Below are 23,211 nucleotides of genomic sequence, written 5' to 3'. Positions count from 1 at the left end.
TGATTTTTTTTCTGTCCATTTTATTTTGTTCATGCAGCACCAGCACCACATTTCAAAAGCCTCCAGTCTTTTTACATCTTCTCTGCCTAGAATCCATGTTTCGCATCCATACAGTGCAATGCTCCATATCAATGTCTTTACTGATTTTTTTTTTCAATTGTAGGTTGAGATTTCCTGTTAAAATGCTTTTCATCTTAGAGAATTGAGCTTTTGCATTGTTTATTCTTGATCTTATGTCTTCTCTTGTTCTGCCATCTTCTGTTATTAGGCTTCCTAAATATTTAAAGCTTTTCACTTGTTTTATTTGTTTCCCGCTGATGTCTATATGCTCTATATTGATAGGGATTTTGCCTGTAACAATGATTTTAATCTTATCTGTGTTGATTTTCATTTTATATTTTTCAAGGTTATTATTTAGTAATTCTAGCATTGTTTTTAACGTTCTTCTGTTTTCTGCTACAAGGGCTATGTCATCGGCAAATCTCATACACATGACTCGCTCACCATTTATCTTTATGCCACTATTTATTTTATCTTTAGTTTCCTGAGTGACCTTTTCAATATATAAATTAAATAAAAGTGGTGAAAGTATACATCCTTGTCTTACTCCACTCCTTATATTTATTATTTTCTCCTTATCGTTGATTTTAATCCGTCCATTTTGATTTTTGTGAATTTGATAAATTATTTTCCTATCCCTTAAATCTATGCCGATATTAGTTAGACAATTTAGGAGTATTTGCTGGTTTACTTTATCAAACGCTTTCTCTAAATCAAGGAAGCAAATGTAAGTATTTTGACTAGGGTCTTATCTTCTCTCTATTATTGTTCTTAAACAGAGTATTGCCTCTCTTGTTCCTTTATTCTTTCTGAATCCAAATTGGTCTTCATCCAATAGACAATCTATTTTTGAATAAATTCTATTTTGAATAATTTTTAACAGAATTTTGCTAACATGTGGGATTAAAGCTTATTGGGATTATTGTTCTAAATTGGCTGCATTTGTTTGCATTATTCTTTTTTGGTATTATGGTTGATTTCATAAACTCCTTTGGTATTTCTCCTCTATCATAGATTTGGGCTATTAATTGATAGAGTAAGATTTTTGTGTCATCACCTAGATTTTGTAGCAGTTCTATTGGAATATTGTCTACACCTAGACTTTTTCCCTTACTCATTTTGGAAAGTGCTTTATCAAATTCTTCTTGCATTATTGGGGGTCCTAGATTATCTTCATTTTGATTTTCTATGCTGATATCAACATCAAGTGCGTCGCCATTATGGAGATTTTCAACATAATTCTTCCATTCCATTAATATATCCTCAGATTCTATTAGTGATTTTCCATTTTCATTTTTGATGGCATTGTTTTTGCTGTTCTTATTAAATTTGAAAGTCAGTTTGTTAATTTCTTTATAGGCTTTCTCTATGTTTTCTTTTTTAAATAATTCATCTATGTTATTACACTCTTCTTCTAGGTATTCTTTTTTGGCTTGTCTACATTTTCTTGTAATTTGATTTTTAAGATATTTGTATTTGGCCACATCTTCTTTAACAGCATTTTTATATTTTCTTCTTTCATCCATAAGGCCAAGTATTTCATCTGTTATCCAATGTTTTCTTCTTTTTTTTTCTGCATTTTTCAATAATTGATTTGATGAATTTGTAATTAACTCTTTAATCATATTCCATTGGTTTTCAATATTATTGTGACTATTTATGTTTTCTGGAATGTTATGATCAGTTGCCTCTCTTTACTTTTTTACTCATTAATTTTTCAATGTTCCATCTTATTGGTTTGTATCTTTGGATTTGTTTCCTATGTTTCAGTTCTGTTTTTATTAAGACAAGGTTACGGTCACTTCTAATGTCGAAACCTGGATAGCTTTTGCAATTTTTTATTTGGTTTCTGTATCTTTTCTTGACCAATATATAATCTATTTGACTCCCCAGAAGCTATCCAAGTGAATCTTATTCTTTTTGGAACTATAAATAGTGTATTTGCTATTACTAACAGTTTTTGTGTACAAAATTTTATTAATTGCTTTCCTCTTTCATTCCTACGTCCAAGACCAAATCTTCCTGAAACATTATCAATGCTATCTTTTCCCACTATAGCATTCCAATCTCCCATTATTATTGCATTGTCTCTGTTTTTAAAGCTGCTCCAGATTTCTTCTATTTGTTCATAAATTTCTTCTATTTCTTCATCGCTGTGCATTCCATATTCCAATATTCAGCTTATTTCTTGTCTTCATTTTTGAATAAGTACCAGGATTTTGTTGGCTGTCGGCCTGAGAAGCCTGGTTACTTCTCCTGCTGGGCATGACTCCTTCAGTGAAGGCTCCGTCGCCAATCTTGACTTCATTTTTAACTTCCATTGCTGCTTTTACTTGGGAATGTAATGTGGTGGTTTCCCCTTGCCTTCCACATCACAGTATATTATATCATGTATGCTACAGGAGGTTAATACAAGTAGCGCTGCTGCCTACTACTATAACTATTAGTGGTTAGTTGAAAGAGGAGGAAACACCCCTAGCCCTCGAGTACTCTAATAGCTTCAGGAGAATGGAGGACCTCCTCCTGGGGTTAGTAAGCAAGAAAAGAGACAGACAGAAAGTTTTAAGTAAAGAATCCTCATTAAGAAGAATGTTAGTATGAGGGTAGAAACAGGAAGTGGAAGAGTTAGAGAAAAGTATGACCAAAAGCTTTGAAATAGATCATACTTAGCTCTGGGACCCCGGGTTCGCCATGCCCGTGCCTGCAAGTCGCAAGCTCCATGGGGGCTTTTGGAATAAGAACAATAAATTAAGTAAATAGATAAAAGTGTAAAAAAAATTGCTGAATATTATAATTTTTTAAATATACCACATCCATATAAATTTTATAAATTTATAAAAGGATGAGAATTATATTTAAGAAAGGTGCTGGTAAACAGTAACATTGAGTACTATTCCAAAAAAATAAATAACACTTGGTATAACAGTCTCATGTAAACAGCCATCTAACCAAATTATGACAATTGTTTCAACAATGCTTTGGAGGCCTAATACACCAGCCAATAACTGAACCTCTCATGATGATACTGAAAATCTTATTATTAGTTTGAACTAATTCAGTACAGTGATTCAAACAATACTAGCAATAGTATTGTTTGAATAATGGAATATAAGGCGCATGATTATAATGGAATCTCAATATGCGTGCAGTAACGTGTTATAGAAGTAAATTAAAATATAACTGGAAAAAAAAATTAAAAAAAGAACACAAATAAAGAGACTATTTTACACAATGTTGTATGACAATTTCCCATACTTTAAGAATAGTAAGAACGGCATTGCGGTTTAAATTTGATCTGTGTAGTAGGGCTTCAGCACTTTCTTTATATAAACGTTCATGTTTATATAAAGATCTATGTTAAAGCTTCGACTTTTTCCAATGGATCCTATGGTTTGAGTTTTCAACTCCGTGTTAAGAGAGACCAGATTTCTGTGGTTTGAAAAGACGAATGTGGTCTTGATGTTCTGAGATGCATTTCTGAACAGATCTTTCTGTCTGTCCAAAGTCAGATAAATTGCAGAGCATTGGATCTCATAAATGTCAGGTAACATCAGAGGTGATAGTTTGTCCTTAGGAGAAGGTAACAAGTTATAGATCTGGTTGATGGGTTTATAAGTAGTGGCAAAATTGTTTTTCTTCATAATTTTGAAAGACATGCCTTTGACATAAGGTATGGGAATCCAGTGGGCTTGTGGGGAAGTGACTGATGATTTTTTTGAGTTGTTTTAAGATTATATCCATTTAGTATGGCTGTATTTTTGATTATTTCTAGTTATTACAGTAGAAATATTAACTCAAAAATTTCCATCTGATATAGTTGAATTATTCAAATTTGTTATTACATCCTGTTACTTCACTTGGAAAGGTAAAATTTACAAGCAAGAAGGAACAGCAGTGGGGTCTCCTTGATCACCAAACTTAGCAAGCCTGTTTCTAGAACACCTGGAAGAAATAATTTTCACTTTTGAACCCAAACCAAAAATTTGGCTACGATATGTCAACGACATCTTTGCAGTCTGGGATCATCCCCGAACATGAATTACACCTGTTTCTAGATAAAATAAATCTTCTTCACCCACGCATCAACTTTACGCTAGAAAAAGAATCTCCACAGGGTTTCTCCTTTCTGGATTTACACATTCAAAGAAAAGAAGACGTTCCATCACCACGTCTATCGCAAGCCTACATTTTCAGGTCGTTTCATTCACAATTCTTCCGCTCATCATCCATCTCAGAAATTTGGCATCATTAAATCATTAGTTACCAGAGCACACAAATTCTACTACTCTGAAGAATTTCTAAACCAAGAACTAGAAATAAACAAAAATACAGCCATACTAAATGGATGTAGTCTTAAAACAACTCAAAAAATCATCAGTCACTTCCCCACGCATCAACTTAGACAAGAAGAAGCCCATAGGATTCCTATACCTTATGTCAAAGGCATCTCCGAACGTCTTTCAAAATTTTTGAAACAATACAATTTTTCCACTACTTACAAACCCATGAACCAGATCTATAACTTGTTACCTTCTCCTAAGGACAAACTCTCAGCTCTGATGTTACCTGGCATTTATGAGATCCCATGCTCCTGCAATTTGTCTTACTTTGGACAGACAGGTAGATCTGTTCAGAAACACATCTCGGAACATCAAGACTACATTCATCTTTTCAAACCGCAGAAATCTGGTCTCTCTCACACAGAGTTGAAAACCCAAACCATAGGATCCATTGGGAAAAGTCGAAACTTTTACATAGATCTTTATATAAAAGATCTTTATTCCTCTGTACTGAGCCTTGATAAGACCTCATCTCGACTACTGTGCCCAGATTTGGTCACCTAGGTTTCTTCTTGATGGGGAGGAGGTTGAGAGGATCTAGAGGCGAGTGGCCAAGATGATAGCAGGTCTATGGAATGAACCTTATGAGAACAGGTTGAAGATTTGTGGGTTGCAGAAATTGGTTGATAGGCAGAAAAGAGGAGATATGATTGAGACATTCAAATTGCTGAAGGGTTTGTATAGGATTAATTCAGAGGATATTTTTGAGATCAGGACTAGTGGTAGGAGGACTAGGGGACATCTATGGAAGCTGGGCAAGAGTGTGGTTAGTAAGGGTGTTAGAGCTGGGTTCTTTACTTTTAGAGTGGTAAATGAGTGGAATAAGCTGCCAGAGTCTGTTGTGGGTGCTATGACAGTGAATGAGTTCAAGGCAAGGTATGATAGATATTGTGAGAATGTCAAATAGTTGTGTGGACATGATATTTAGGGCCTCCCTCGATGAGTCTAAGGACTCATTGGAATCTCCCGTAGTAGTAATAATAATAATAATATGAACATGAACGTTTATATAAAGAAAGTGCTGAAGCCCTACTACACAGATCAAATTTAAACCGCAACGACGTTCTTACTATTCCTAAAGTATGGGAAATTGTCATACAAAATTGTGTAAAATAGTCTCTTTATATATGTTATTTTTTTATTTATTTATTTTATTTCAGTTATATTTTAATTTACTTTCATGACACGTTACTGCATGCATATTGAGATTCCATTGTAATCATATACCCTAACTGTATATTATTCCTAGTATTGTTTGAATTACTCTACTGAGGATGTGTCCCAAAGATACTTGGGATGAAATATTTACATATTAAAACTTATCACTGTGGTTAGTACGCGTTTTTTTTAGTGAAAAATAACAGAATAAAATATTCAATGAAAAAAAAGAACAAAAGTCCATCTAAGAAAAAATTTAACATCCACTTTGCCAACATTGTGGCCTTGTCACAAACAAATGTGCACTACTGCTTACACACACATAAACTGGACCTCTTATTTCTTACAGAACTTTTTTTTTACAGTTTTATTATTATTATTTTATGGGCACCTCCATGGATTCCAAAGAATTATCATAGGTGACCCAAACTATCCACACAGTATATCATACTTCAATTTGAATCTATCAACAGACAATGCACTTGAAACTGACTCTGGCAACCATTCATTCACCACTCTCCAAGTAATAAATATAGTCCTTACACCCTTACTAATCACTCTTACTCTACTTGCAGAGATTATTATTATTATTATTACCCCAAAACCTCATGTAGTCAAAGTCTCATCTGGGAGGTCCTTTTATCACACACAGCTCATCATACCATGTCTTAAACACACTCAAACTCCTTGCCTCTCAGGCAAGGCATTCCAATCATTCACAACTCTGCATGAAAAAAACCTGCCTCTCACTCCCCTACTCATACCCTCTTTATACAGTTTCCAGGGATGACCTCTGGTTCTCCCCTTATCTCCCACTATTTTATATAGAACTTCTCCAGCATTGATCCTATAACAATCCCTTACCAACTTGTAGGTCTCTATCATATCTCCCCTCTTCCTCCTGTCTACCAGACTCAGCAAATTACATCTTCTCAATCTTTCCTCATACGTGACATTCCAGAGGTCAGAAACTACCTTAGTCAGTTGCCTTTGGACCCTTTCCAACATCTCTTCATCCTTCTGAAAACCAGGTGACCAAATCTGGGCACAATACTCCATGTGTGCCTTAATCAAAGCCTTATACAATGGAACAAGAATCTCCCTACTTCTACACGTCAGTGTCCTCCGCATCATTCCCAGAAGCCTTTGTGTTGTCTTCACCATTTTGACTATGTATCCCCTAAATTTCAGATCCTTATCCATTATCACCTCCAGATCCCTTATTTCCTCCACCTCCAACAATATATCCTCACCAAGCATAAATTCTGCATCCCATCTTTGTTTCCAAATTTTAAATCCTTAAATTTTGCAACATTGAACTCACATGCTCATTTCCGTGCCCGATCACTCAATTTATTCAAATCTTCTTGTAAGGCCACAACATCTTCACTACTCTTCATGGTTCGTCCCAACTTTGCATCATCTGCAAACAACTAAATGTCTCCATCAAAATCTTCAGCAATATCATTAATATACAAGTTAAACAGTAATGGCCCTAAAACAGACCCCTGAAGCACCCCACTAGTGACTTTCCTTTTCCTGGATATCGCTCCCCCATACACAACTTGTTGATACCTATCAGATAGCCAGTCTCCAATCCAATGCACTTGTCTAATATCCAACCCTATCTGCCCTAGACTGTCAACTTATCATGAGGTACTCTATCAAAAGCCTTTGCGAAATCCAAGTATATTACTGTGTATCCTTCTCCTCTGTCCAAGGAAGCAATCACTTTATTGTAATAAGTAAGCAGATTACTAAAACATGACCTCCCTATCTGATGGACAGCAAATCCATGCTGTCCATCAAAGATAATACCGTTGTCAACCCAACTCTGGATCCTAGTTCTCACAAGCTTCTCCAACAACCTAACCCCAACACCTGACACATAGATAGGCCTATAGTTTGATGCTTGAGTTCAATCACCTTCTTTATGAAGTGGCACAATCTTGCCCTCCTTCCACTCCTTAGGAACTTGACTGAGTTCAAGACTCTTATTAAAAAAATATGTCAAGGCAGGTATCAACTCCCTGGCACATTCCTTCAGGATAAGTGGTGATATACTATCAAGTTCCACAATGAAGTCAAAAATAATCCTACATATCGAAAGAACTCCTTAGGATTATTTTTGGCTTCATTAGCTAACTGCTGTTCATACCTCACTTTTGCTACCCTCACCAACCAAGTCACCCTCCTTGCCTGGTCTTTGTAAACCTCATGGAATTGGTTATTTCCACTTCTCTTATGCTGCCTCCACAATGCCCTCTTTCTCTATATTGCATGCTTAATCTCTTTATTCATTCATCTCACACCTACCTTATTTAACCTTCTCACCCTTGGAATACATTTAGACATTGCATCTACTAGATAGTTTTTGAAAATCCCCCAAGCTGCATTGATCTCTTTTCCAGCTAACTCCTCATTCCATGCTACACCTGCAAGCTGTCTCCTGAGCTCTTCATAATCCCCCCCCCCCTTGTAGTTCCACATATACCCTTTTCTCACAGAGGTCCTCACTCATGAAGTGATTACCTAGCAACCACCCGGGTAATCACATATACCTGGGTGGTTGCCACCTAGGTATATGTTATTTGGCACCTCATTTATATTTACATTCTCTGATGAGACGTCCAAATCCAAGACCCTCACTCCTCGTGTGCCCTCTGTTACATACTGTCTGAGGTAGTTATCCCTCAAAAACTCAAGAAACTCATTTTCTTTACTTCCAGTTGCTATCTCATAATTCCAGTCTATATTGCCGTAATTAAAATCACCAATAATGATCACCCTTTTCTTATTTCCTTGGCTAATTTGATTATACATTTCATTATCACCACCATCCACATTACCTGGTCTATAACAACATCCAACGAAGTATTTCACTCCATTCACCTCTATCTCACACCACTGCCTCAAAATCACTGGCACTATTTCCCTCTTGCATCTCTACTTTGTATGGACATAACTCTTTCTCTGTCATTAATAGCACTCCCCATCCCTTTTTACCCTTTCTATTCTCATGAAACACATCATACCCTTCCATCTCGATTCCTGTCAGGATGTTGTCCTCTTCCAACCACGTCTCACTTATTCTGACAATCTTTCGGTGAATAGACGCAATCAGTGCAACCATTTCATCTGCCTTGTTTCTTATACTTCTAGCATTTGTATACAAACACAACAGCTCATTTCTGGATCTACAGCTAGTTCCACTGATACCACTCACTCAATGTGATCTCTCCATGCTTGACTGGGGCCATTTCCCTTTCTGCTTATTCATTTTAGAACTCTTTTCAATTCCAACTGTTTCCTCTTGATCCCAGGTCATCCCATTCCTTTCATGTCTACACATGCTCTCACCTCTTGGAGCATCCACCTTTCTCATGCTGTGTACCCCTGTCCACCCTGAACCTCCCCGTTTCCCTTGCATACCCATTCTCACATTTTCTATACTCATACCACTCACTTCCCCATTCACAACCACTTCAATCTCTCCTGTCTTACTCTCCTGCTCTTCCACATCACTTCCCGCTTGATCTAATTCATTCTCTCTACTCACTTCTCTACCTTCCAGCAGTAGTCTCTCCAAGCGACTCACACCATAACCACTTAAATGCAGTCCATCGCTCCCATACAGTTCACTTCATCCTTCAAACTCATTCCACACATTAACAAACTGTACTCCCATCTCCTCCCACATTTCAGCTAGCATATCATTCATAATCCTTGCTGTCCACCTCATCTCACCACAGTCATATTTAGGCAACATGCTCACTACCCTTTCTGTCACACTATTCTCTTTTATCCTTCTAAGCAACCTCCTGATATCCATTCTGACACGCTCTTTGTGCTCTGTGAAATCATTCTTACCTATCAAAACCATCAACTCCTTGCTTGCTCCCTCCTCATATCCAATGCCTCAATCACTCTACTCATTATACCACCTGGAAAACATACCTTGTGCATCCTATCATCCAGCATACCTTTAATAATGGAGTCGCCATACAATGCCACTCGCTCATCTTTTGTTAACTCTTTCATGCCATCATGATTTGTTTTAATAGTTTTTACCCGAATTTTCTAATTTCATTCCGCATCCATTTCATCTCTTGCCTCATCCAATCCAATTTAACTTCCGAATCTCGCGTCACATTCTCTCTATCATTCAGTCTTTCTAATTTTCTAACTCTCGACCCCCTCTTCTCACTTTCACTCTCATTCATCCTTCTGTGTTTCTGTACTTTTGGTCCAACTTTCGCTATCATTCATTCTTTCAATTCCCCCATCATGCCATTTCCGGTTTCATTCGTTTGTTCTCTCAATTTCGTTTCCTTCCACCACTCTTGCCTCACTTTCATCCTTTTTAACATCTGTAACGGCTTTCAGATCACTCGTTTTCTTTTTTACTGATATTTTAACATTTTTTCACCTCTCTTTCACACCATCCTTCTCTTTCGAATGTGCACTCATTTTCTCCACAACATTCTCACTACTAACACTTTCTGTCATTAATTTTATGTTAGCATTCATCAATTCTTCGTTCAGGTCACACTTCGTGCACACCCTCCTTCCATCTGCCCTAAACATTGACAAATCATTTATGTAATCAAAAGAATACATATAGCACACCTCACACTTAACGAAATGACTGAAGTCTAAGTTAAAGTCATGGAATGACAAAGCCGCCGTCATGTTTCCTCTGCCAGTTACTACTCTAAGGTATAATAATAAGTTATTTGTAATTAAGTTTAGGCAAAACAAAATCTCCCACTCTAATAATAATGGTAGCACACAACTTTTACAGCAGCTCTTACTCAAACAAATTCTCATATATATTTCATTATTCCAAGAATGACTTATCTCAATTCGGAGCTCTTCTTACACATGTCCGCCAAATTTGACTCACGAGCGCCCTCTCCCGAGATGACTTTGTTCTGTCCTCTCAAGTTGAGTGCTGAAATTCATTGCAAAAGTTATGTATAATTTTGCTTCTGGATCCTCTCCACCCCTTCCTCATACCCATAAGAAAACTTCCTTCTATACCACTCCCCCCCCCTCCAAATCTCTAGTCTTATCTATTTCATTGATAAGCTATGTGGTATACATCCTGTTTATCCCAAAATTCATAACTATATATTTTTCCACATTAAACTGAAATTCATTATCTTTTACCCATACCAACCACCTCTTTTTAAATTATCCTGCAAGCTCTCAACACCTTAACTATTATCTTTAATTTTACACCATCAGCAAACAATAGTAGACAAAATAGTCTGAATATTTCCTGTATCATTTATGTACAAATAAACATTAGAGGTCCTAGCACAAAGACCTTGCAGTAGACCACTAATCACTTGCTTTCTCCTGAATTCTGCTCCTCGATATACTACTTTTTGGTATCTGTCCATCATCCACTATCCCCATTTGTTCTAATTTGCATAACAGAGTTCCATGTGGTATTCTGTCAAATGTCTTTGCAAAATCCAGTGGTATCATTGTGTAGCCATTCCCTTTATCTAACTCTGATGTCACTTTATTATAAAAAAAAATTAGTATATTACTAAGGCTTGACTGACCCTTCACAAAGCCATGCTGTCCCTTATAAAATATATATTCTCATCCACCCATTCCTGAAGTCTCTCTTTAACCATCTTTTCTGGTACTTTTGCTACCACTCCTGAGATACTGATTGGTCTATCATTTGTAACTGCAGTCTTAGAGTCGTCCCTATGCAAAGGAATTATCTTGTCCTCTTTCCACTCCCTTAGGACTCTACCAAAGCTGAGGCTTAATTAAATGGCTTACTTATTCTTGTAAAATGTAAGCTGATATCTCATCTAATTCCACATTTACATTGAGATTTTGCAATATTCTGAGAGTCTCCAATTCATTCACCTGTATTCTCACATCAATCCCTGCCACATCACCTCACTTGAATGATATACTATTTTGTCTACTTTTGTCAGCACTTGTTAAAGTTATCCTTCCGTAGTTTCAATATATTTCAATATATACTTCAATAGTTTTTAACAGAAGTTTTCATAGCAAAATGATGCCAATTTGCCTTTTCACTTAAATGGATTAAATTTCTTGTTTATATTTGCAGTTGAGTTTATTGGTTTCCATTAAAATGAGATTTAACTGGATTAAAATTGAATTTATTAATTTTAATTTTCAAATTCAGTTGAAATGATTATTATTACTTTTTTTTTCTTTCAAATTTAGGTTGTGTGACATATGTTTTACATGAGCAGAAGAGAGCTTTTACAGGAGATGCACTGTTGATCCGTGGGTGTGGACGTACTGATTTTCAGCAGGGTTGGAAAATTTGACTTTATTCACTGTTGTTATCTGAATAATTAAATATGTTCTGACTGCTTTTGTATTTTTTTGATATTTACATCAATCGTAGTGATTATAACATTGACATATGCCATTTTAAACAGGAATCCAGAAATACAACTGAAAGCTGTTTAACAAAATCTTGGCTAATCCAGCATTCTGTAGATACTTAATAAAACCTACCTGTCAGCAAGTAATACAATCCATAATAGTCATTTTGAGCATGAATGGGAGTGCATAAAATTTACTTGCTTGTTACACATGGTGAGAATATTCCTGGAATCCTTATTAATTAGTCATGTTTGTTTCTGTTTGGATTGGATGGATATATATGTGTGTATGTGTGTGTGTTTTATATATTAGACTAACTAGTTAAAAGTTGTAAACCTATCGTACAATGAGTACCAACGTTTAGGTTTTGTGTACTTCAAAAGTATTGAAGTACACCATGTTGTTTTAGTCTCGCGTATTGTGACAAACAGTGTTTTTGTGCTCTGAAGATGCTGGTTATAATACCAGCGAAATATCAGCATCTAGTTAATAAATTAATTATTTACTTAGTTTCTGTGTTCTATTATACCGTTAAAATAATAAACAACAAGAACAGGTGTTTGTTGCCAAAATGGCAGGAAAAAAGAACTAGAGGAAGACTAGGTCTAGGTGGATTGACGTTAGAACTGCCTTAGAAGAACGAAATGTTATATATGACAGTATAGGAGTACTTACAAGTAATAGACTAGTTTGGAGGAAAATTGTGGATAGGAGATTAACCACGCTACCTGCCAAGATGTCTATGGACGTCAAGGTTATCATGGATGCGAAGTGCATACCATTGATATTACATTGATATTACATTGAAATATATGATGGATACGAAGCGTATGACGATGCATATTCGATCCATAATGGGCAGTTAGGTGGTTAATAATAATGTAAACTTAATCATGTAGTGCTGTCATAGTAATCTGAATCACCCCTTACAGAACCTTAATGTGAATACATATGTCAGCTTGGATTGTATACCAGCTCGAGTCTTACATGAAGCAGCAAAGGAATTGTCAGTGCTCTTGACCATATTGTTTAATTATTATTATTGTTATTATTTGTCACTTCCGGGGGAGTCCAAAGACTCATCGAGGGAGGGCATCTACTCTACAACTCTGCTTCCACCACTCACAACCCACCAACACCATCGACTGCTGAACACTAGTATTTCCAAAGACAATCACAAACATCCATGCCCACGGCGGGATTCTAACCCGCAGCCTCTTGACTGGAGAGCGGACATGCTAACCACTCGGCCAACCAGGATCTCAGCTCTGGGTTAGTCCTGAGGGGGTGGAAAGAGGGGAAAATAGCTCCATTGCATAAAGGAGATTCCAAGATTGCAAGACAACGACTCCTGATACCAGCAGTATCAGGAGTCGTTGTCAAGAGCAAAATACAGGAATGAGTAGATGGAAATGGGATACTGTATGTGGGGGGGGTAGTATAATTTTGTGAAGGATCAGTAACTTGCTCATGTTTTATAATACAGTGATGGCTGAATTGGATAAGGGTAATGGGTTTATAGTGATACTGCTGGACTTTACTGAGGCCTTTGACAGGATACCACATAGAATTCTAATCAGTAAACTGCAACACATGGGGATGGATATAGGGTTAGTGAGTGGATAGGAGGGGGGGGGGGTTGATGTAGAGATATCAGAGAGTAGTTTATTCAGGGTAGAGTCCAAAAGAAGGCCTGTGACTAGTGGTTTGCCTCAGGATTCTTTTCTTTGACCACTACTATTTAATTTGTTTCATTAATGATATAGGAACGGATCTGAGAGGAACTGTTCATTTATTTGCCGATGATGCAAAGTTAGAGCAATAGTGAATACATATGATGTCAAAATTTTTAAGGATGATTTAGATAGATTGGCAGACTGGGCTAAGGAGAATGGATGTCAGTTTAATGTAGCAAAGTGTAATGTTATGCATTTTGGGGTGAGAAGATTAGCAGCAGTATACTGCATTGGTGGAACTGTACTCCAGGAAGTTGATGAAGCCAGAGATTCGGGAGTGTTGGTGGATACGGCAGAAGTGACTAAATCAGCTCATCAAATCACTTGGTTACTGAAGAATACTTTGAAAAGCAGCTCATTTTTCCTTTTTATCAAGCCTTGATAAGACTCCATCTTGACTACAGTGCTCAGATCTGGCCACCAGGGTTTCTTCTTGACTACGTAGTAGAGAGGATCCAGAGGTGAGTGACCAAAATGGTAGCTGCTCTGTGGAATGAGCCTTACAGGAACAGGTTGAAGATTTTTGGTTTACAGAAATTGGTTGATAGGTGGAAAAGGGGCGATATGATTCACTCATTCAAATTACTGAGGGATTTTTACAAGATTAATTCAGAGTAAATTTTTCAGAATAGGTCTGGTGGTGGTAGAACTAAGGGACATCCATGGAAACTGAGCAAAAGTGTAGTTAGCAAGGGTGTTAGAACTAGGTTTTTTACTTGGAGAGTGGTGAGTGTGTGGAATAAGCTGCCAGAGTCTGTTGTGGGTGCCATGACTGTGAATGAATTCAAATCAAACTATGATAAATACTGTGTGAATGCTGAATAGTTCTTGATGGGATGTTTAGGGTCTCCTTTGATTTAGGGTCGCTCTAAGGACTCCTTGGAGTTGTACGTAATAATATATCAGGAAGGTGATGATATGATGAATTTTTTAGAAAATAGTTCATTTGGTGTTGTTAATACCATTAGAAATAAATCATGAACATCATATTGATATTATTAGCATTGCTAAAACAAAGAATAAAACAGGTCAGATTCTGCTAAATAATAACTAATATGATGTTATAATCTGGCAATAGTGATCAGGGAAAGCAAAGAGTAGCTATAGCATTGAATAATAAACACAAAGATAAACATCTTAAATGGCAGGCAGGTTCAAATAATGATATGGACAGTTTTCAAAATGGGAAATTTGGTAATGGAATTTTTGCCTAGAGATCTGTAGCAGGTTCTACTAAGTAAGAAATATGAGGGTGGTCTGAAAAGTTCTTGGCTTTGACCATAGATGGAAACACTATCAGCAGGAATTTTTTTTCTAAGTTAGTGCAACTGTTATAAGCATCCATGTGAAATTGCAAGTCATTCTATCAAGTAGTTTGTTTTATACAGCTGCCTGAAGCAGAAGCATTGTCTGTATCATTTGAAATGAATAAAATTGAGTATAGTGCAGTTATAAAATTCTTTGTAAAAGAAGGTGTAATGCCAAAAGAAGTTCATAAAAGTTTATGGGCACTCTTCTTTGTTTTCGATGCACAAATTGATGCAAAAAATCAGCTTTATTCTTGTTAAAATGTTCCAAGCACTGTTCAAAGATTTTCATGCGAGTGAGTTTTTGATCTGCTGTGAGCAAGCACAGCACCCATCTTGCGTAAAGCTTTTTCATTTGCAATTCTCCATGCAAAATATATCCTACACGTTCTTTTGAAATGCCTATGGTCTCAGCAATTTCACGCACTTTGACTCGCTGGGCATCCAATACCATATCATGCACTTGATCAATGATTTCTGGTGTTGTTACACTTTTTGGATGTACTTCATTGATCAAATGCATGATATGGTATTGGATGACCAGTGAGTCAAAGTGCGTAAAATTGCTGAGACTGTAGGCATTTCAAAAGAACGTGTAGCATATATTTTGCATGAAGAATTGCAAATGAAAAAGCTTGCGCAAGATGGGTGCTGTGCTTGCTCACAGCAGATCAAAAGCTCACTCGCATGAAAATCTTTGAACAGTGCTTAAAGCGTTTTAACAAGAATAAAGCTGATTTTGTGCATCAATTTATTATTATGGATGAGACTTGGATTGACTATTACACACCAGAATCCAAACTGCAGTCAAAACAGTGGACAGAAGCCAGTTGTTCAGTGGAAGACAAAGAAGACAAAGTCGGTTCCATCAGCCAGGTAGGTCATGGCATCAGAGTTTTGGGATCCTAAAGGCATTTTGTTTATTAATTATCTTGAAAAGGGTAAAACAATAACTGGGGAATGTTATTTTGATCTTTTAACCAGACTAGATGAAACATTTCGTGAGAAAAGACCCAGTTTGCAGAAGAAAAAAAATCACCTTCCATTAGGACAATGCACCTGCCCACAAAGGTGTTTTGGCAATGGGAAAATTAAGGGATCTGCATTACAAATTGTTGGAACATCCACCCTATTCCCAGATTTAGCTCCCTCTGACTTCTGTCTCTTCCCAAAACTAAAACCCTTCCTCGCTGGTCAGTGTTTTTGTTCAAATCAAGAGGTTATTGCAGCTGTAAAGGGGTATTTTGCAGATCTTACTGAGAACCACAGGGACAGAATAATGGTGCTAGAGCATCGCTGGAATAAATGTCTTTCTTAAGGGAGATTATGTTGAAAAATAAAAATAATTTTGAAATTATAAATTCGTTTTTCCATTGTTAGGCCGAGAACTTTTCAGACCACCCTCATGGAGGAGATTTTTGCCATTAGAGATGTCAGCTGATAAAGAAAACCTGGTTCTTGGAGATCTATGTAACAGTAGGAAATGAATACTAGATGTATAGGAATGATTTGGAAATTTTTGATTAAAAAACAAAGCCAATAATAATGGTTGAATCTTCTGAATTTATGTTCCATTACATGGAACTATTTAGTAATGAGAAATAAGAAACGTTTTTCATACTGTTATTATTAATAGTGAGGTTTTTCATACTGGTTCAGGATATACAGAAGATTTGAAGTAAGAAGTGAACACCATTTAAGTTTTGAATGGGTACAATACGCTTGCGTATTGTATCCATCTAAAAAAGGGAGGAGAGTGAGGTTATGAAGGAATGTGACTAGCAACAAAATCTATGCAAGCATATTTGAGAAAAGGCTTGGGAAACTTGAAGAACAATCTGGTTTCAGGCCCAAATAGGAGTTATTAGATCAGATTTTAACTTTTAACACAAATAGTTAGCAAGAAATCATAGGTATATAACAGGAATCTGTATTTCTGACTTTTTTTTTAAAGTGATGACATGATGCCAAGAAAAATAAAACTTTTCAAAATATTAAAATTATATGATGTAAAAGGATCATTATAACAGAAGAATACGTAGTCTCTATTTGGTTACAAGTTGGCAGTTAAAATTTGAATGAGGTATAGATGAAGTTGGTTTGATGTAAAATCAGGTGTAACATAAAGATAGACACTATCTCCGCTGGTATTTTTTATTTATATGGATAATCACATTATTAAGGAAAGTACCATTAAATCTGATACCAAAATTTGACATGTTAATCTCAGTTCTTTACTTTATGCAGATAATTTTGTATACTGCTAAATAAATTCACAAATCTTTAACATTCCTGAACTAAATCTATTAACTGCCTGTAATATGTTTGGCATGAAAATCTGCAATATAAACACAAAAATATGCAAATAGACATGAACGTGGAAATCATCTGCTGCACACTCAATGTATTTCAGTTATTTAGACGTAATTTTTAGGGAAGATGGCAAATTAAATATGGAAGTAAACAACAGAATAAGAAAGCTAGTATGGTTGGTTCAATTGGTTGTCTAATTGGCATGAGAGCATCAAAGGCCATTCTTATGATGGTAATAAAAAATAAATAGCTTAAATAAGTAAATAACATGTTATGTAAGAATAAAGAAATTTTGAAAACTTAATGAATGCCATACATATATATAATTTACATTTATGATTAAATCTATTTGTATAAATTAATTATTTTTATAAAGTTAAAAACTACATGCATTTTGTCTTTAGTCTGACAAGATCTGTCTGGATATATGTGGCCCATGTTATTAAAAATTTTGTTTTTTTCTCGAGTGAAGTGCCAGCCAGTGCTTAATCAACAGATGGTAAGACAGGTGCCACGTTATTTTTCCATGGATGGGTCATCAGCCCCCCCCTGATAGTTAGTGTGTAAGATGACCCTGACCTATGTGCAGAATTTCTGTCTTTTGTTGTTGTGTTGACAAGACTGAATGCTTAATACAGGCTTAATCTCACACAGTCAGTGCTTCCTGTCACAGTGACAACCATTGATTAATTAACTTTTCTTTTAAGTGTCTTATTAATTGACAAATGGTTCATGAAAAATGCATGAGCTGACTTAGCTGTTGCATCTACTGTCTCATTTTCCTTAATTCTGTTGTTGTGAATCCAGTACAACTGAACATTATAAAGCACTGGATGTAGATATATATACAGGAGAGAGGAGATGGCTTGTAAAGAGCCTGGCAAGTCTGTATAAATCATAAATTTTGGGTAACAGTTTTCTCTGTGTTTGAATGCATGCTGAATGACATTCAGTTCAGCCATATAATTACAGCATTCAAAGGGAATTTGAGTGGATATAATTTCAGGAAACACAGCAGCACAACCATCAGTATAGATCAGTGATGGCGAACCTTTTTACCCAGGTGTGTGAAACATCTTTTTTTTTTAAATATTGACATTGTTGATGTGCCACTTGCATACATGCCTTATAAATTTAACTATGTAATCATAGAATGGTGACTTATACATATCATATTAGGCTATTTATTTAATAGGACATTGATATAAAATTTATGAATTCATATTATACAATTAATTTAATAAAGTAAAATTACAAACTTGCATTACATTTAATGACTTTTCTGTTGCTGAGTACTGGTAGAAAGTTGCTTTATAGAAGGGCTTTATAGTTGGTTTATAGTGTATACATTTTAATGCTACACAGGCAGCGCTCAAATCATTACTCAATTTATTTTTCCCTTCATCATCATCATCATCAAATTCTTGCCATGTACCCTCAAGGGGTGTACAGGATATGACAGTACTACATGAAAAAATTACATCATTACTAACTTCTTATCTACAATTTTCCTCCAAATCAGCCTGTTACTTGTCAAGACTCCAACATTATCAGATCTTATATTTCTGTCGTCTAAGGCACTTTGTACCGTATCAATCCACCTATATCTTCCTGTCGTTTTCCTGCCAACCTGGCAGAGAACACTTGTTTTGCTAATCTTTCCTCTCCCATTCTATTTAAGTGACCATACCACCTGAGATTAGCTCTGCTAACGCATTCCTGGATGCTGACAATGTCAAGTTCTTTCCTAATATCCTCATTTTTAATATGATATTGCCATTGATGCCATCTGTTCATGCCTCTAATCTTTCTCAGGACTCTCATATCTGCGGTCTCTAATCTTTGGTCAAGTCTTTTACTTCTGACCCAGCTCTCAGATCCATAAGTTAAAACTGGTTTCAACACTGTCTTGTATACAGCTAATTTAGTGTTCCAACTAATTTCTCTCTTATTTCATATGAATTTATTCAATTGACTTCCCACCATACCAGCTTTGCTGATTCTGTTGTCTATTTCTATATTTAATTTACCATCTTCAGTAAAAATCGTGCCTAAGTAGCTGAAATGTTTTACTTGTTCCACAGGTTCTCCATTCACAACGCAGTTGACATTTTCAACGATTCTGCCTATTTTCATTGTCTTTGTCTTTTTATTGCTGACGTTCATACCATATCTATTACAACAGCTATTCAATTTAGTCAGAGAATCTTGCAGACTTGTAGCGGATTTATTTAGAAGTATAACATCATCCGCATAATGCAAAGAGCTGACATTAACATCTTCAATTTTGATATCAGGTTTAATACCACTTTCCTTCATAATGTGATCCATATAGATAATGAATAACAGAGAGGATAATGTACATCCTTGTATCACGCGAGATTTAAGATTAAACCATCTTCCTGTACTTCCTTCAATTTTAACTGCTGACATTACAGCTCAAATAAAGACTAAGTATTGCTTGATATAATGCCCCATTGAGACCATATAACAGTAGCATATTGAATAGCTTCTCTCTTGGCACCTTGTCATATGCCTTTTCCAAATCGACAAAACTTAAATACAGATCTTTGTTATATTCCCATGATTTTTCCACTATTTGTGGTAAAGTGAAGATCTGATCCTGACAGCCTCTGTTTGGCCTGAATCCAGCTTGTTCTTCACCAAGCTTTTCTTCCACAACTCTTCTCAACCGTTTCTCAAGTATACTTGCATAGATCTTGCCAGGAACCCTCAGTAGGGAAATACCTCTGTAATTCTCACATTCAGTTTTATTTCCCTTTTTATATATGGGTACTATGAGAGCTCTACTCCAATCATCGGGAATTCGTCCCTCTGTCCAGGCTTTCTGAACTATGCAGTGCAGCCACTGTAAGACTTTTATACCACCATACTTCAGCATTTCTGGTCGAATATCATCTACTCCTGCTGCCTTTCCACATTTCAAGCCTTTGATGGCTTTTTCTACTTCAAGTATGGATATGTTTTCCTGACTGCATGCCTGTTGAGTGTTTTTATCACTGTGCTGTCATCACTGCTTGTTTCATTTAGCAGTTTTTCAAAGTAATTACTCCATACTTCAAGGATATCTTTTTCTCCTGTTTTCATGTCACCTCTATCATCTCTAACTCCTTTTACAGCACTCTTTCCTCCATTCCTAAGCTTCTTCAACAACCTCCAGAATATTTTGCCACCTTCTTGATATTTATTTTCTATATTCTTGCCAAAGTCCTCCCATGACTTTTGTTTAGCTAGTTTTACACACTGTTTAGCTTTCTTACATTTATCTCTGTATTCTCTAAGAGTAAAAGCTGACTTATTTGCCAGGAACTTTTGATATGCTTTCTTCTTTTCCTTCACTGCCTCTTTAACTTCCTGTGTCCACCAGGGAGTTCTGATTTTTTTAATCCTTGCACACAACCTCACCACATGCCTCTTTGGCAGAATCAATCAATGTTTTCTTCAGAGTTTGCCACTAAATCTCCAAGGTTTGATTCCTGTTCTCAAACTCTTTCATTTTCTTTTCAATAATCTTTCTGTATTTTAGTCTACAGTTCACATCTGAGAGCTGCTCAACTTTTATTCGCTTTAAAACTTTCTTACATGTTATTCTTTTCAATATGAAATTCAATTTTATCCTGCTCAAGACTAAATAGTGATCGCTTCCGATTTCAAATCCTCTGTACACTCTGGTTTCCTGCACCAGGGAGAAAACATCACTATCAACAATAACATAGTCAATGAGACTTTTCTTATTCCTTGCCTCTTCTCTCCATGTAAATTTGTGCACATTTTTATGTTGGAACATAGTGTTAGTAATAACCAGTGCATGTCCTGAGCAGAAATCCAACAGGTATTTGCCATTATTATTAGCTTTGCTCTTTTCTCCAAATTTTCCCAAAATATTTTTGTATGTCTCACAATCATTTCCTACTCTGCTATTCAGATCACCAGCAAGGACCAACTTTTCCTTTTTCGTTGTGTGAGTTGCTTTTTCTAAAGCATCAAAAAATTCTTTCACTTCTACCTTAGTAGAACCTTCTGTGGGACCATAGGCACAAATAAGTCTCATTGTCCAGTTCCCCATTCTCATATTTGCCCACATTACTCTACTTGAGACTGACTGCCATTCAAGAAGATTAACCTCGTATTTTGTGTTGAATACTATGGCTACTCCTTCTTTTCTTTGTTTGTCATTTCCTGAATATAACATTTTGTATTTATTGCTCAGAAAGATCTTACCAGTTTTGGTCTTTTTTGTTTCAGTCACCCCTATTATGTCGATCTGGTACTTATCTAATTCCTCAGCTAGCTCCATTTCTTTGCCATTCAGGCTTCTTATGTTGATAGTACCGATCTTTTACTCTGGTGATGTTGAGTTGGGGTTTGTTTTCAGATTTGTTCCAGTAGCTGACTTTTCGCTGTCCGCCCTGGTTCCCTGGCGAAAACAACGGGGGCCTTGTTTAACCGGGCGACGCCCCAGCCGGCATGAAATTTTGTCATGTTGTACCATCATTTTTTATTTTGGTTTAACCAATAAGAATACAATTTGGTCAGCTAAATCCCAAATTGCCAGCCCATCCTCGTCCGTTCAGTATCCAAGTAGATACCCAACAGGGTGCACCACGAGAAGGTGAGGATTGGACATTAGGTCAGAAGCCCTGGTCGGTTCTCTGCATTCCTTTAAAGGCTATGTGGAGGTTTCCCTTTCGATTTGATATTATTTAAGGCAGAAAATAGAGTTTCACAAGAGTATGTAGAAGTATCCCTTTAGAGCAAGAACATTCACTGTTGCCAGAAACTGTTTAGTAGATACAGGCCTCACTGTGAGAAGGCAGGGTTGACTTGACCAGGAGAGGTTGTATATTGTGCAATCACCTGCCCAGAGTGGCCCATTGCTCTCCATATTCTGCAAATCATGCTTTAGTGATATTACACAAAGTTTAAACTTTGTATCACCATAGCACGATTTTCTGTAATCCAACTACACATACAGTGAAATTATGTTCCTGTGACATGAGCATTTACAACTCTAAGTGATTTCCTTTTTCTATTTGTACTTACCAAGTTGTAAAAAAAAAGTATTTGCTGTAGACAATGATCTGATGCAATCTATCTACTAGCCAGAATAGCTGCTAACCTTTTCCACTTTCTAATGCTTTTGATCTTTTTTGACCATTTCTTCTTCCAAGTGTACTGTAGATGTTATTTCTCCTCTGGATAACTCAGACTATACTCTGATGCAAGTTTCCTCTCCTACAGAATGCCCTTCCTTAGCAAGACTTGATTTTTTTTTTTTTTTTTTTTTTTTTTTTTTTTTTTTTTCACTGTAGAAGTTATTATTATTCTTCTTCTTCTTTTATGGTCAAGCAGCTAAGGCTATGAGATCAGTGTATCATGTATGTTATAGCATTCTTCTGGTCAGTTTGCCTATTTTTTGGTATTAGTATTGCTTCCAAGTCTCCATGAAGTTTGAATGAAGTCCAGTACTCACAGCCCACAATAACTGTTGTATATCTTACCATGAAGATATTCAGCATTGGAGCATTCACCACTCACTCCAGCAATGCCTTCCACTCATTCAGTACTCATCATACAAAAAAGCTCATTTTCACAACCTTACTCATGATGATATTTTTACAGTTTAGGGATGAGAGATCATCCCTAAACTGTAAAGTCTCATCAACTGCTACTCTGTGTAATAATTCTCTTGTCTGATAATTTGCTCTCACTAACATGCCCCTCATTCATATCATCTCTCACTTCTATGCTCTACAGACACATTTCCCTTAATCAGAGACAGTTTTAGCTATTTGCTTCTGTACTCTCTCTGATATTTCTTTATTAGCCATATAACCAGCTAACTAAATTTGTGTACAGAAATCCATATGTGGCCTGATTAGT

General features: G+C 36.2%; 1 protein-coding gene across 4 annotated transcripts in view; it reads left to right on the top strand.

Annotated features, from left to right (window-relative positions):
• LOC150098270 (uncharacterized) overlaps window positions 1–23,211 on the top strand; it is a 120,403-nt gene that overhangs the window by 55,619 nt on the left and 41,573 nt on the right. For all 4 annotated transcript variants that reach the window (XM_090406242.1, XM_090406239.1, XM_090406241.1 and 1 more), the window contains one exon: window positions 11,784–11,876. In XM_090406242.1, coding sequence (XP_090262368.1) covers window positions 11,784–11,876 — 93 coding nt within the window. The remainder of the gene's footprint in view (window positions 1–11,783; window positions 11,877–23,211) is intronic.

This window comes from Typopeltis vanoorti, chromosome 16 (assembly GCF_054136105.1).
Source record: "Typopeltis vanoorti isolate ZY-2024b chromosome 16, IOZ_Tvanoo_1.0, whole genome shotgun sequence".
In the NCBI taxonomy this organism is placed as follows: domain Eukaryota; kingdom Metazoa; phylum Arthropoda; class Arachnida; order Uropygi; family Thelyphonidae; genus Typopeltis; species Typopeltis vanoorti.
The sequence above is the reverse complement of the archived record's forward strand: the minus strand, read 5'-3'. Positions and strand labels throughout refer to the sequence as shown.